Here is a 17218-nt window from a genome sequence, read left to right on the forward strand (position 1 = left end):
CCGCTACTTTCTTGCTTAGGAAGGTCTCTTCTAGGCTTCAAAATTTTATTCTAATATTTTGTTTTATCTGTTAGTTTAATTCTCTAATTTACTTCTTGTATGAGGTAGGGGCTCTACTTATGCTTTGTTTCAGATGGACTGCCAATTATGCCAGAATTATTCATTAAATAAATCTTCCTTTTCCCATCTACCTCATATATTAAGTTTCCGATATATTCAGGTCTATTTCTGGACGCTATTCTATTCTAAATCATGATCTACTATTTGAGCTTCACAGTAATTTTTAATATCTAGTAACATAAGCTCTCTCCCTCACTTATCTTCTCTTTCACTGAAAAGTTTTCCTTCCTAAAAAATATTAAAATCATTGTATCCAGTGCTGGAAGTGTGAGTCCAATTGAAATGCAAAAAAATTTAAAGAAAATCATTTTTATCTAATCCAGAACACAGTAGAGCTTTCCATTTGTTTGCATCTTATTTTATATCCTCTATGTTTTAGTTTTCTTAATATAAGTTCTGAATATTTCTTATTGATAATATTTCTGTGGGAATGACATTTTTCTATTCCTAATTACAATTTATTGTCATTTCTCTTCGTTTCTCATGTCTTATTTACATTTGATAATTTGTAACAAATTCTATCAGCATGTGTAGCTTTTTCTTTTTGGAAACAGAGTCTTACTCTACTACCCAGGCTGGAGTGCAGTAGCCTGATTATAGTTCACTGCAGCCTTCAACTCCTGGGCTCAAGTGATCCTTCTGCCTCAGCCTCCCAAGTAGCTAGAACTACACGTGTGTGCCCCCACACCCAGCTAATTACTTTTAATTTTTGTAGAGACAGGGTCTCACTACATTGCCCAGGCTGGTCTTGAGCTCCTTCAAGCAGTCCTCCCACCTCTGCCTCCTAAAGTGCTGGGAGTACAGGCATGAGCCACTGTACCTAGCCATGGGTAACTATTTTTAAATTTACACTCCAATTATGCTCTAAACTGTCCCTTCCTCCCTTCTCCAATTTTCAACACACGAGCACACACAACCTAACAGACAAACACCCATCCCTGGCAATAAAAATGTGTATCCAACATACCTTTTCCTTTTGAAAGGTGACTTTGGCATATCAGCCACAGGGATCATTTGTTCTCCTGGACGTACCCACATGATGGGGCCATCATCACTATCTTTTCGACTCTCTAATTTTAGACTAGATAGGGTCCCCCATGGCAGTGTACACTAGAGACAAACAATTACATAGGAACCAATTATTTTCAAAATGTTATCTTCAAGTACATAGTCTTTAATAAGTACTTGACAAAACATGCTTTCATACATACCTTTATCCTTAAGCATTTGAAATATACACTTATATTAAATATATCCCAATATATTCATACATTTTGCTTCAAAAAGTTCTACTTAAAACACACCAAGAGAATAATTATGCTTGGATAGCTCTGTCCCCTGACCCTGCCAGCAATATGATTCACTGTATTCATCACTTGTTACTCTATCTTCTTCTATCAAACATATGGGTCACATGATGTTAGTAAATTCACAAATTAAGCAGGTGCTCTCCATAAGAATCTATAAAAACAAACAAAATGAGCTTAAAAAATGGATACCTCTCTAATTACTAATAATCAAAAATACAAAAAACAAGGAAAACCAAACCAAAATCCAAATTTATTTGTTTAGGAATTTCTTGAAGAGGTTGTTGGCCTAAACCAGAGATTTAAATTATTATAAAAGAAAACAACAGAAAAGAAAAGAGAAAGAAAAATGAAGGGGAAGAGGAAGAGAAAAGAAAATAAGATGAGACTGAGGGCCACTGCCCACGGAATGGTGAGAATGGTATTTAAAAAAAAAAATTCAATTCCTCAAAAAGGGGAGGATTGTCAAATCAAATTTCCTTAGAAAGAATGTGTTTAGCTCAATTGCTTTGAAAATAAAACTGAAGCAACTATTTAAACACTATTCAGTAATTTTGTAAAATATCATGCAAATGCAACCAAATTCCATGATGTGACTAGTTGGGAAAATCAGAAAAGGAAAAAAAGTTTAAAAGGAATAAAAAGGAAAAGACAGGGCAATGGAACAGGGTGAAAGAGAAGGGGAAGAAAAAGATATATACACATATGGAGTAGAAAACTGAGTAAGCAGAAGTGAAAAAAGGAGGCTGGGTACACTGGCTCGCACCTATAATCCTAGCACTCTGGGAGGGCAATGCGGGAGGATTGCTTGTGTTTAGGAGCTTGAGACCAGCCTGAGCAAGAGTGGCATTCCATCTCTATAAAAAAATAAAAATTAGCCAGGCATGATGGCATGCGCCTATAGTCCCAGCTACTCGGGAGGCAGAGGCAAGAGGATCACTTAAGCCCAAGAGTTGGAGGCTACAGTGAACTATGATGACACCACTGCACTCTGCTCAGGGCAACAGAGTGAGACTCTGTTAATCAATCAAATTTTAAAAATTAAAAAAAATTTAAAAAAAAGAAGAAGGGATGTTCAACAGATTATGTGGTATTAGAGATTAAACTGATCTTGTCACATTCTGCTGCTCACTTAGACCCTAAATTTCAATGTAGTTTAACACTGATCTTACAATTACTGATTAAATAATTAACTACACAGCTCAGAAAGATTTCCCTCTCAGTGGGATAGCCCCAGCAGCTCACAATAGGAAACATTTTCTGGCACGCAGAGAGTGTTAAAAAAATAAATAAATAGAAGGAATCTGGCTAGAAATTATTTAGATGTTAAATTTCCCAGGCCAGTTTCCCACAATGCCAAATTGCCATTCCTTGGTCTGAAACATTTTAGTTTAGTAAACATTCTTCCTGTACTTCTTAAATCCTCTGGTACTCAGTTTATAAAAAGCTGAAAAACAGATAGAACCTAATTTCCTAAAGTGGCAGTAACAGATGTTATGCTTCTTTTCCGTCCAGCACTTAGCTTTACCACTATATAATGACTAGGACCTGAGAAGTCACATGTACACACCACACAAGAATCACTTCAGTTTCCCATCTCTTCCTTTCCTTACCTCCAATTCAAATAAAACCAAAATTTTTCTAATTTTGAAATGGCCATTTATTTGTATCGCCTGTAGCATGAAAGCAACACCCACAATTTAGATTGCTGATATCGTTTTCTCTTACTTTTAAAAATGGTGAATTTTCCAACATGTCAAGGAACTCAGGAAAGTAATCTCCCACTTCTTCATCAACTGCTCCCACCAAGCTTATTTGCCGCATTGGGCCAGCTCTGTAAGTACCATGAGAATACGTTCTTTTTACCTGAAGAATACAGATTTTATTAAAAGTTACACGTAAGATAATGCTTATCACTATGTAACAATAAATTATTATGTTGTCTCGGAATATTACATCATAATATGAGGCAAGCAAAACAAAACAAAAAAGCCTTTACTAACAACAAGGACTTATTTATTTATTTATAGCTGCTTCTTAAACAGATTTCAAACATTATACTTTCTTTTTAAATTAAATCCTCTTCCTCAGATCCTCATGCGCGCTAATAAAAAATAAATGAATTAATTAAATCCTCACTGTGATAAGGAATTTTTTAAAAAACCTGCATTAAATCTAGTTATTTTACCTTCTCTAACTACTCCCACACACTACTTACAAAAACACAGTTCAGATAAACAGCATAATTCTATCTAGACAACTGACTATAACATGACTATAACCTCTCCTTACAATACAGGAGTTCATTATCTGATTTATAATGCCACTGCAATTATATTCAAAAGTTGGTATACTAGCCTTTTTCTAAAGCAATGGTTCATATCTTTTTATGGGAATTTTTAAAACTAGACCCTCTTAAAAAGTTAAATTTAACCATCACCAGTGGTTTGTATGTCTAAAAGGCCACCAGGGATGATCTTCCTTTCTAGATCTTACCAGATGAACTAGGACCCCGTTTATATCTCCATTATTAACTCCGATGAAAATCTACTAGAAACTGAGAATCAGGAATCATAAGACCCAAATCTACCTTTGCTACCTACCAGCTATGTGACCTTCAGAAATTATTTACATTCCTTGAGCTTTGGTTTCCTTAACTGGAATGTTTAACCTTAGACTGCTGAAGAAAACTTAATTCTATAAAGTTACCTGCCATAGTGCTAGCAAATGGGTAGCACTCAAATAGTCAAAATAAAATAGCCTACACCTCAAAATTCATTGATATCTGAATTTTCACAAATATATTTAAATTCTGACAAAGAAACGTATGCATTTTCATATACTAACACTAGTAAATAAGCTGAATCTTATTTTAAGCAAAACAACTTCTTTTCATAAACAAAATTCTAATTATCTCTTTCTCTGGATTAGCCTTTGTGGTCACTAAATTTAGAAGACCAATTTGTCCCAGTTTGCCCAAGACTATTCCAGTTTTAAAACGGAAGGTCTTGTATCTCAGGCAAATCTGAATGGTCAACCTTTCAAAGACACAGATTCACATCAAAAGATATTCACATCAAAAGTTGAATCCTCACAATCATAGCTGGTATAGTATCACCATGTAACAAAGTATCTAAGCGCCAACCCATATATTTCCATAATGGAACAATTTAAGAATTGGATTAGTTATCATAATAAGCAAAGTGGTATAATAATGACACAATTCCCTAATAAGTTTACGTACCAGAATTCCAAGCTTAAGTTTTCATAAACTGTCACAAATAAATTTCTCAGAACCACAAACCATTCCTTCAAGTCTGTGCCCCTATCTTGTACTCATTGTCTCTTTTTTCTTCTCTCCTAAAAGTTCCTATCACCTCCTATACTGAGAGAGCTAAAAGTTAAAACCTGACTCTACAACAGACTTAGAGCTCTAGATGTCTAGCTGCCTTAATAGCACCACAATAAGAAAATCAATCAACAGTATGCATTTCTGTAATGCAGTCTAACAAACCTAAGGGTATCAATCTGAACTCCAGAAAATTTACCAGAAAATATCACATCAATTCTGTTAAGTGACCCTAACATATGTTTTAAGAGACCTCATGGCCATTAAGAAAGGGAAATCAAACAACTTACACTATAAAACACAAACTTTCCAAGTGCTTTGAAATATATTATTTGGCTTTTAAAAGTCAAATTAGGGAGGCACTATTACTATTTCCAGTTATACAAGTAAGTTTTCTGTGCATAAATTTGCTTATCTAAATCACATACCTAAATCATTAACTAGTTCTAACAAAGCCAGAATCAAATAAGTCCTTGCCACCAAGTTTGTTCATTCTACTGCATACAGTATCAATAATGATCAACTGAATAATGTGGGCAGTTTATCATGGGAGGAGGAGGCAGGTGTTAGGAGAGGAATTTTCAGTAAGTTAATTCTTCTAAAATACTAAGCACAACTCAATTTATGAGCTCTCCCAAAGAAATGGATATTTTAAGTGTACTTTTAAAGCAAAAATCAAATGGACTGATATCCGCTGGACTTTTTTCCAAGGGAGTATGTGCAAGAGTTGAACATATGGATACAAAAGAAACACCAACAAATAAAGAATGCTCTTTAATGTGAATGTTAGGAGAGATTTAGGAGTCAGAGACAATCCTCTCTGAGGAAATATAAGTCTGAAATTATAACAGTCAATTTATTTAGTAGGTAAAATGAACTCATAATATACATAAAATAATTCATATTTCAAATAATTGAAATAATTGTTCTAAATTCCAAAAGCTTACTTCCATTCTACAAAAAAGAAAAAAACAAAAAGTATAACTATAGAGACTAGGGGATAAGTAACAATTAACATTCAGAAAACCAGAACTATTTATTAATAAATTTAATATTCAGTCTTTGTAGAGTAAAATTCTGTATTTAAATGTGAATAAAAACATGTATCACTGAGCAACAGAATAAATGGGCAAAGTTTCTTGGGTGGTAATATTAGATATAAATAATGTGTCATAACTCAAGTACTTTACTAACTTCGGCTTGACCAGATATTGCCATTTTAGGTTAAAATGAAAATTTCTTTGATTGAAAGAGTACTACTGACTAGTTTTCGTATTTCATTCAAGTTACACATTTATATTAATTTCCCCAAGTTTACAAATGTTGCTCTTTATTTAAAAATAAAATAAAGCACATGTCTAAGTTAGTACAGAACTAAACATTGAAAATTTTAACAAGATAGACTGAATAAATCAGAACTTGATTTTTCCTGCCATCTTATATCTAGTTTGGGGACTATCTAAGAAGAGATTTCATCTTTTGAAGATTGTTTTTAAGTATGGTCCTAATAAAATTAAAAAATATTGCAAACAATTTTTGGGAGAACCTGAATTTTTAAAGTAATACAGATTCCACTCAGATTGTACTCTTCAAAATCCTAATTAAATTTTTATAGTTAATTCTTCCCACCTCATAGCAAAATACATACAAATGCATACAGATTATATGTAAAATTCACTTATACACATAATTTACTATGTAACAAAAGTACAGGTCTCTCTCCTTTTTAACCAAAATGTATTAAAACTATAAAGTAGATCCTATTTGCTCACTATTAAAACCAAAGGTAAATTCCATTAGAAAATGTTGTCTTTATAAAAACTCTGCATTCTTAGCTATCACATGTTTAAAACAAAACAGTAATTTTCTTCCAAAACACTTATTCTACAAATATTAAAGATAAAACTATGATAACCAAATTGAATAGATAAAAATATATTTAAAATTAAATCTCTAAAATTAAATTGAAGTCATCAAAATTTTAATTTATAAAAGTACTTTTAATTTTAAAACATTATCACGTAACTTTTTATTATGTATCACTTCATATAACTTTCTAGTTATATAACTCAGAATTTTAAGCCCATACTAACTAAATCAGTTGTAACCATTAACTTAATATTTTAAACGTGACAAATTAAATGTATTCAAATTCAAAAAGTATATAACTCCTGATGAAATATATATATGGCACTTAAGCTGTTAAAACAAAATACAAGAATAAAATTCACACACTCTTTGCAAAAATGTAAATACTTCTTGATTTTTGGTGACACCTATTTTATTGCAATACTATACAGCAAATATCCACAATTCACCTTTTACATAGAATAAAATTAAATCTATAATATCATAAAAAAAAAAAGCCTCAATTCTGTAAAAATCACCTATGGAGACTATGAAGGAGTCAAGCGCAGTGGGGTAGGAGGACGGAACAGGTAAGGATTGGAGGAATTTTTAAATAGTCAAAATAAATGCCACGAAGACTAAATCATAAAAAGTCACCTTCTTACATATGTTCACCTCTAAAATCATAAAGGATAAGAAACCATAAATTTAGAAGGGGAAGGAAAGGCAAGGGGCAAACACAGCTGTAGCCACCTTAGGATATCTGTATTATAACATCATAATGACAAACTGGAACTAAAAAAGAGTTACATTATGTTGCATATGTTCAGTAAAGAGGATTTAAAAAAAAATGTTGGTACTTAAAACTATATGTTTCTATTATATAGAAAAATCACTTATTTGGAAAACCTCACATCCTGATGATGCTGGATGTGAGCTTACTGTATTTGCTTTTATTCACTTCAATAAACATTAACCAAACCAGTTTTCTGATACAGTTAAAAAATTAACCTGAAAATAAATCAAAACATGTCACTGCTTTAAAATATACCCACTTCTTAAAAAAGAAAGGTACTGCATTACAAAAACTATGCATATGGCTGGTTTGTCTTGATTTAGGTATAGATCTCTCAAAAATAACACAAAAAAAGACAGGCATACTTAATTCTATATCTTTGTGAAAGTTTATATTTAAATATTGTCCGTTAGAAAAGATCTAACAGGCCTGCTCATCACATTCTTACTGAGGTAATCCAAACATCTGACATAAATGAGTGTGCCACAAGGGGGAGCCATTCCCCATCACATCTGGCATGTACTTTCAAATGAAAATAGGTAAGGAAATTTAATCATTTTATTTCAAAACCATCCATATAACCTTAACCAAAATTAGAACAAATGTGTTATTACCAATTTTTAAAGTAATATAATAAAGTAAAAAATCTTTTCTCCATTAAAGCATCTGGTGCCTTTCATGATAGTATTTTGTATAAATCGGTTCGTAAGTATTTGAGGAACATGTGGCAGGCACAATTGGTCAAAATGAAAATTTAGTACAAAGACAGGCAATGTTTCAAAGATGAAATATCAGGCCGGGCGCGGTGGCTCACACCTGTAATCCTAGCACTCTGGGAGGCCGAGGCGGGTGGATCGCTGGAGGTCAGGAGTTCGAGACCAGCCTGAGCAAGAGCAAGACCCCGTCTCTACTAAAAATAGAAAGAAATTATATGGACAACTAAAAATATATATAGAAAAAATAAGCCGGGCATGGTGGCGCATGACTGTAGTCCCAGCTACTCAGGAGGCTGAGGCAGTAGGATCGCTTAAGCCCAGGAGTTTGAGGTTGCTGTGAGCTAGGCTGACGCCACGGCACTCACTCTAGCCTGGGCAACAGAGCGAGACTCTGTCTCAAAAAAAAAAAAAAAAAAAAAAGAAAGAAATATCAAATTGTCTTTATTGGCCTAACAATGAATGACCCCAGCATGAATTCAACAAATGTGAGTTTTCTCCCCTCATTCTGCAGAGAAGCAGGTGTAACAGATCAGATTTAATAAGTTTCATTATTAAAATACTAGACCTTTAATCATCAGTTATTAATAATACTATAATATAAGTTACCTGAGAAATAATTTAGAACCAGAATAAAATAAAAGTAAGATTTACAGTTTGGAGGTGGAGGGAAAACGGTTAGAAAACAATTGCTCAGTATTCATATTCTCGGGGTTTTTAGTACAGGGCTCAGAAGGCACACTGATTCAACATAGAGTGACAAGACAGAAATCTCATTTTGACATAGAAAACTCCTGTTTTACTTGCCTTGTTGTATGCCTAACATCAAGGACATAGTAGCACAATAGATGTCTGAATGAATACACTGAAATAGAGATGACAGAAAAACTAGAACAGATGTGGTAGACTGCAAATGGCCACAAATTCTTTCCAAGCCTGTATGCTCACTTCTGTGTAATGTGACTGACTGTGCTACTCCTATCATCAAGAAGTCAAGTCTATTTGCCCACCCATGAATCTGGGTTTGGCCATGTGACTTCCTCTGGTCAATGGGACATTAGCAAACACAACACAAGCAGAGGCTCGTACACTGGGGCTTGCCTTCTTTCTATTCTATGGAACCCTGCAACTACCACCATGTGAATGAGCCCAGGCTAACCTGCTGGATGAGAGAAATGTGGCCCTCACCCCAGCTGACATTTACCAACCACACCCACCGTATAAGCGAGGTCTCCCAAGACCAATTGGTTTGTCAACGATTAGACATAAGAATGAAGCCATGTAGCCGCAGCTGAGGTGGCAGAGACCAAAAGAATTGTCCAGGCAACCCAAAGAATTATGAGAAATAACTTTTTAAGCCACTATGTTTTGAGGGTTTTGGATTGTATGTTAAATGAAGTAACTAAGGCAGGTTACAAACCTTGGAAAAAGTCTATATGTTTAATTCTCAAATAGACTTTTATGATACAGTAAAATTCCACATGGTCCTCAAAACTTCAGGCAATTTGCAAGGATATAGATGAAGACAGAAAACAGAGTTATACAAGTAAAAAGAATTCCAAAACCAAAGACCAAAGAACAGGTCCTTTGTCAGTGTCCTTTGTGTATGTGTGTATAACATAAAAATACCTATGTAAAATATATACAAACATAATATCTCAAATTAAAATGTATTCAAGGATAAAGCTGAACAGATACAAAATGAGTATTTGTGAAAACTACAAGGTAATATTACAGAGATAAACACTATCACTTATAAAGATTACAGAAGTGACTACATAATTTGTCATCTTTTAGTATCTATAGAATTTAAGGCATATTATTTTGGTTGCACTGATGTTAATTTAAAAACCAAAACAAGGCCGGGCACAGTGGCTCATGCCTGTAATCCTAGCACTCTGGGAGGATGAGGCAGGAGGATCGCCTGAGCTCATGGGTTCAAGACCAGCCTGGGTAATATAGTGAAACCCTGTCTCTACCATTTAAAAAAAAAAAAAAAAAAAAAAGCCTGCCGTAGTAGCATGTGCCTGTAGTCCCAGCTACTTGGGAGGCTGAGGCAGGAGGATCGCTTGAGTCCAGGAGTTTGAGGTTGCAATGGGCTATGATGGTGCCACTGCACTCCTGCCTGGGCAACAGAGCAAGACCCTGTCAAAAGAAAGAAAAGGAAAAAAAGAAAAGAAAGCAAAGAAAGAAAGAAAGAAGGAGAAAGAAACAAAGAAAAAAAAAAGAAAAAGGAAAGTAAAAAGACAAATGAGTACCATGATCACAGACTAGAAGATTCAATATTGATTGTAAAGATATCAATTCAACCCAAAGTTATCTATACACTCAATGTATAATACCAATCAATAACCTAGCAGATTTTTCCGTGGAATTTGAAAAGTTGATTTTAAAGTTTATATGAAAATGTAAAAAGATCCAAGGAAATCTTGAAGAACGATAAAACCAGATATCAAGATTTATTATAAAGCTATAGCAATTAGGGCAAATAGAGCAATGGAATCTAAGAGAGCCCAGAAACAGATCCACAGATATATGATCAACTGATTAGCTATGACTAAGGTGACATTGTAATGTAATGAGGAATGGGTGTCCTTTTGATAAATGATGTGAGTACTCTGAATACTTATATAGAAAAATACAAACCTTGATCTTTACCTCCTATCATATGCAAAAATCAATTCCAGATGAACTGTAGATTTAAACATGAAAGGTAAAACAATGAAGTCTCCAGGAAAAAATTTCAGAGAATATATTAATGACTGTGGTAGTCAAAGATTTCTAAAATAGATCATAAGAAGCACTAATCATATATAAGAAAAAAATTATAAGTTAGATTACATTAAACACTAAGAACCTCTAGTCATCAAAAGACAGCCGCCTGAAGTAAAAAAGCAAGACACCAAGTGAGAAGAAGTATTTTAAATACATTTAGCTAACAGAAATATTCTTATCTGGAATATATAAAGAAGTCCAAAAAATCAACTAGGGAAAGAAAGCAATTAAGAAAATGGACAAAAGAATAGACCAGGTATTTTACAAAAGAGGATATTCAACAGGATAATAATCATATATAATGGTGCTTGACACCCTTAGCCATCAGGAAAATATAAATTAAACCTCAGGGAGATACTACTTGCACCGTCATCAGAATGGCTAAAATGAAAAAGACAGACACTACTACATATGGCCAAGGATGTGGAACACTGCTAGTGGGAATGTAAACTGGTATAACAACTTTGGAAAACTGGCAGTATCTAGCAAAGCTGAACATCTGTATAGCTTTTGATCCTGAAATTCCAACCTTAGGTAACAGAAAGACATACATATGTGCTCACCAAGACATATATGCAAAAATATTCATAGCAACCCGGTTGTAACAGTCCCAAACTGGAAACAACTCCAATGTGGTATATTCATACAATGGAATACCATACAGCAACAAGAAAATGAACATTGCTACTTACAAGATCGATGAAACCCACAAACATTATACTGAGGGAAAGAAACCAGACACAGCAATGTACTATTTTATTCCATTAAATAAAAATTTAGAAACAAGCAAAGTTTATCAGTGGTGTTTGAAGTCAGGACAGTGATTACCTGAGTGTTTATGCAGTGATGTTGGGGGATGGACAGAGAATTGATAAAAAAAGGGTTTGGGAAAGGCTTCTGGCTACTAGTAATATTCTACTTTTTAAAATCATGGGTGTGTTCACTTTGTGAAGATTCATCAAGGCATACATTTATAAATAAGTGTACTTTTCTATGTATATATTATACTTCAATAAAAAGTTCACTAAAAAAGTCGGGCACAGCATGGTAGCACATCTATAATCCCAGCACTCTGGGATGTCAATGCAGGAGGATCACTTGAAGCTAGGAGTTTAAGACCAGCCTGGGCAACACAGCAAGACCCGTCTCTACAAAAAAATAAAAACTAAAAAAAATCAGTCAGGAGTGATGGAGCACGCCTGTAGTCCTAGATACGTGGGAGGCTGAGGTGGAGGATCACTTGAGCCCGGGAATTCAAGGTTATAGTGAGCTAAGATCATGCCACTGTACTCCAGCCTGGGTGACAGAGCAATACTCTGTCTTTAGAAAACAAAAATTCAATTCCTGGGGGGGATATCACAAATTAGGTTAAGAGATGGAATTTTTTTTACTGAGAGTACTCAAGGGATTAGAAATAGAACTGAGCTGGAATAAGTATGCTCATTTTTCTTCTCCTGCTCTCTCTTATGGGTCCCATTCAGTTTCATAAAGCCAAAGCCTAAGGACAAACCCGAGATTACCTCCTAGTCTGCAGACAACAATTTGCTCAGTCTCCTAAGCTCTTAAAAAATCAAGTAAAGTAAGAATTCAGCATGGGGAAAACATGAAATGAGCAGTTCCGGGATGCTTTTCATATTCTTCCCCACTCATAGGAATGATAAAAACTGAAGGATCTTGTGATAAAACGAATATGGTCCTTGCACACACAGTTTCCTTCCTTTAAGTCTAAAGCTAAAGAAGCAAAAGCAGCTGACATGTTTAGGTCACCACGCTAGCAGATCACACAGATATGGGGCCAGAGTTAGAGCTGTTAACAAAGAGGATGCATCTGCCTAGACTGTTTCCTGTTTGCAATATATTTTACCCAAGAAGCCTGAAAAGGTGGTGGCAATCAGCAAAGGTGGCTCATCAAGGACTTGAGATCCACAACCTAGCACACACTAGCATGATCAATGAGTCCAGCATCTCATTTTATTTAATAACAAAAGTCATTTTCATGTTGTACATATTACATAGTTAAGATGAATATTCTTATCACTTAATACAAAATTAATAATTCCTACCCTTATTTGAAAAACACATAATGTGATGGCACGTCAACATAAGTACTGTAACATTTAAATGATTACAATAATAAATTTGCATATTATGACTGCAAGAAAGTTTGTGGTATTGTGGAAACAACTGGAATTGGGAGTCAGGAAGCCTAGCATAAAACCTGACATTGAGCACACATATAATAAATGACAAATAAATGATCTAATGCTGAGGGACACTGAGCATGGTGTTTTTTCTGTGTCTGTTTCTTCATTACCAAAATAAGAGAATTAAAGTTATTACATATAAAATGCCTAGAACAGTCCTTTACACAGTCAGTACTCAATAAATAGTAGACCCTATTACTAGATGCCAGTCCTGGTTCTGCCACTAAATTCAGGTATAATTGCAGACAAGTAAGTAACCATTCTGGAATTCTATAAAATGATAGGACTAATAATGGTTGCCCTATAGCTTCCTTTCCACTCTAAAAAATATTTAAATTTCAATTCTCAAGCATGTTACATTAGGGAATAGTTCCCCCCCAAACACTAAATACTGCCTTATTTTCTAGACTATAGCATGCTATAGACTATACACTAATCATACTGTTGGGGGAAGGAGGATTGGTATGTGTGGATATGATTGAATATCCAAACTATCTTTTAAAGTAGAGACTGTAACTTGAATACCTATCAAAAAAAATAAATAAATAAAAAATAAAGAATATACATAGAGTAAGGAAAAGAGCCCTAGATGAGAATTAAGATTTTGTTCTACTAATGGCACTGCTGATAACCTTAAAACAGTAAGTTACTCTTCTCTATGTCTATTTACTTATTTGTAAGTTAAGTTGAGAAAGGTTGGGCTAAATGATCCCTAAGATCCATTTGGGACTTCTTTTACTTTTTTTCTCCTTCTAAACTAGAATGTTGTCAATTATTACTGTTTCTAGAAAACCAAAACCTATACCTCCAATAAATGAGAGAATTGGCCAATCTCCTACCCTAAACAGTTCCTAATCTGAGGGTAGGTGTGATGATGGCAGGGGCTTTTTACATGGGGCCATATTCACTTTCAAGAACCAGTGGACTGGCTGGGCGTGGTGGCTCACGCCTGCAAACCTAGCACTCTGGGAGGACAAGGCAGGAGGACAGTTTGAGCTCAGGAGTTCGAGACCAGTCTGAGCAAGAGCAAGACCCTGTCTCTACTAAAAAAATATAGAAAGAAATTAACTGGACAACTAAAAATATAAATAGAAAAAATTGCCCAGGCATGGTAGCACATGCCTGTAGTCCCAGCTACTCGGGAGGCTGAGGCAGGAGGATTGCTTCAGCCCAGGAGTTTGAGATTGCTGTGAGCTAGGCTAACACCACGGCACTCTAGCCCGGGAAGAACCAGTGGACTTAATTCTGTCTCTGCTTTCTAGAATAAACTATATTCTATTCTACACCATAGAGAAGGGTAGGAAATGGAAATTAGTTCAATATATGCACTTTCCTCACATAATGAGACAATAACTGATGATTCTTTGTCAGTACCTACTATGTGAAAAACCCAGTGCTAAGTTCTCTTAAGGTATTATAAAACTGGAAGGCAATTTTAGGTGACTTTCAGGAAAGAAAACTGTTTTAAGGACTGGAAAATACATGATTAAATTCATTTCATTAGGTCCAAAAGATAAATCCTTGCAAAAAAGGACAACAGAATCTTAATTATTTCATTAATTATCTTTAAGAAAACAACAGGTAAGTAGAAACAGAAATTTAAACTCTGACATTCACATCAAGAAAGTAATTTAATACTTCCAAATGGTTTCTTACCTTTTTTATTTCAAACATATAGCAGAATAAGGAAAAAAGTACAGAAACTTGTCTAAAATATATAATTAAAAGTTATTTAAAAAAAAAAAATAACTAAAAACCTCTTACCTGAGCATGAAAATTGGACATAGTTGTTGTCTCTATATCTTTCTTTCCCAATATCTCCATTTTCACTGGTGAATTGGGAAAATTAAATGAAAAGTAGTCTAAAAAGTCAGGTAAATAAGTAGCTGCCCCATGAACAATACCCATTACATAGAAAGCTGCAGAGTTTTCATTTTCACTGAACACTAGACCCACAAACTCTTCTGCAAACCTCTCCATCTCCATAGGAGACAGGTGGGAGAGTTCGTTACTGTAGGCATGGATAACCGATGCACCTCCATTAGGCTGGTGCTCAATATGAATCAGCTGTTTGAATTCCAAAGTGTCCAACCTTTTGAGGTTATTCTGAACTCGTGGCTCCTTTAACGAGACAAATGGAAACTCACTGTTCTCAGGAATTTTGGAATCATAGTGCTTGGTATCCAAATTCTTTCCAATGTAATCCTTTATGTTATCATTTAGGATGCCTTTGGCTTCTTGATCTTCAACATCAGATAACAATCCTGAGCAGATGGTCTGAATAGATTTGCTATACATTTTTGGACGCTTCCGTTTTTCATTCTCTTTGTGTTTCTTTTTCTTTTTCTTCTTTACCTTTTTAATTTGTAAGTCTTCTACATTTGTTTTTGGTTTCTCCTTCCCACCTGTTGGGAAAAATTTTTTTTGAAACTCTATATTTCAATTACTTAAAAAACCATGCTTTTAGGAACTATTTTGTAATAAATAAGAAGTTTATTTCTAAAACTTCCAAAAATTTACCCAGAATTAATTTTATATTTGTGACTGACTCATTTTGCACAGTACTGATAATGAAAATTTAGTCAGTCTCTCTTATTCACTATACACACGCACACGCACACACACACACACACACACACACACAGATGAAGACTTATGACAAAATTACACCTATGGTGTGTGTGCTACCATTCTGACATGGAGTAGAGGCTCAATCAGTGTTTGCTGAAGTAAAGAGATGAATGTTTTAGAAAGCATAATCTTCAAATTTTAAAAGCAGAAATTCAGAAATGGAAAGTTGAACAAAGGTCAATATGAACAACGCCTTCTAGATATTTCCCATTGATACATATTATCAATTTTACTTTACCTCAGGTTTTAAAAATTGCATCTAAGTGCAAGGAGATTTAAAAATCATAAAGGAAGAAAAATACTTGTATAGTACAACAGCAACAAACACAGTAATTCCTTAGCTTTTTACTGAATTTCCTCCTTAGTAAATTACTCTTACATCTAAAATGGTCTATTTTAGGTCCATCACAATTTACAAAATTCCCAATGAAGACTCAGCAAGGTACTGTAAAGGAGATGACAAAATCAGAATCATCTCTCATGTCCGAGGCTCAAATGATACCCATGTACTGGTAAAGAGATGAATTAAAAGGTAAAAGACGTGGGCCATTATATGCTTGTATATTAAAGAGCTTCTGTGAACAAAGGCAAGTAGACTCTGGGCTCAGAAATTTAGAAATCCAAAAAGTAAAAGATTAATCGACAGAAGCTATACAACCATAAAATCTAAGGGTACATATAAGTATTTAACATAATCACAGTTATATTCATTTCTATATAAGAAAAATTTAAAAAGTAGCCATCCTCACAAGAAAGATAATGGTAAAAAGCCACTGAGCTAAGGGTTGAGACAAGAAGGCATTGATTGTTTCCACCTGTTATTTCAGTTTCACAGATAACCTGCCATGATTGAAATTCTCCAAGCCAGTTTCTTTTCTTTTCTTTTGGAGAAAGAGTCTTGCTATGTTGCTGGGGCGAGAGCATAGTGGTGTTACTACAGTTCACTGCAACCTCGAACTCCTGGGCTCAAGCAATCCTCCTGCCTCAGCCTCCCAAGTAACGGGGAGTACAGATGAACGCCACCATGCCTGGCTAATTTTTTTTATTTTTTGTAGAGATGGGTCTCGCTTATTGCCCAGGCTGGTCTCGAACTCCTGAGCTAAAGCGATCCTCCTGCCTCAGCCTCCCAAAGTGCTAGGATTATACGCATGAGCCACTGCACCCAGCCCCAGCCACCTTCTTTCCCTAAATTTTTCCAACTTCACATATCTTTTATTCCTGTTTCCAGTGAGGGAGATGTTCCATTTTCAAAAATAAGCCCCTCCCACCAACTCTAAAAACCGTTGCTGAATAGTCTTCTCTTGATCACTAAACTTCTTGTAAAGAATCATCTATACCCAATGCTTTTCCTTTATTACCTTACCATTCTTATTGCTTAAATTCTGGTTCTATTTTCAGTATACTCAAATATGCTTTCCCAGAATGCTGAAATATCAAACCCAATCTTTTCTCAAATCTCTACCTGACCTCTCCAA

General features: G+C 34.7%; 1 protein-coding gene across 1 annotated transcript in view; it reads right to left on the reverse strand.

Annotated features, from left to right (window-relative positions):
• Positions 1-17218, reverse strand: part of RSBN1L (round spermatid basic protein 1 like) — a 59546-nt gene that overhangs the window by 11297 nt on the left and 31031 nt on the right. The window contains exons 3-5 of the mRNA XM_069461830.1: positions 14877-15517; positions 3156-3293; positions 1088-1230 (exon numbers count right to left, since the gene is read on the reverse strand). Of these exons, the coding sequence (XP_069317931.1) occupies positions 1088-1230; positions 3156-3293; positions 14877-15517 (922 nt within the window). The remainder of the gene's footprint in view (positions 1-1087; positions 1231-3155; positions 3294-14876; positions 15518-17218) is intronic.

This window comes from Eulemur rufifrons, chromosome 29 (genome assembly GCF_041146395.1).
Source record: "Eulemur rufifrons isolate Redbay chromosome 29, OSU_ERuf_1, whole genome shotgun sequence".
In the NCBI taxonomy this organism is placed as follows: Eukaryota; Metazoa; Chordata; class Mammalia; order Primates; family Lemuridae; genus Eulemur; species Eulemur rufifrons.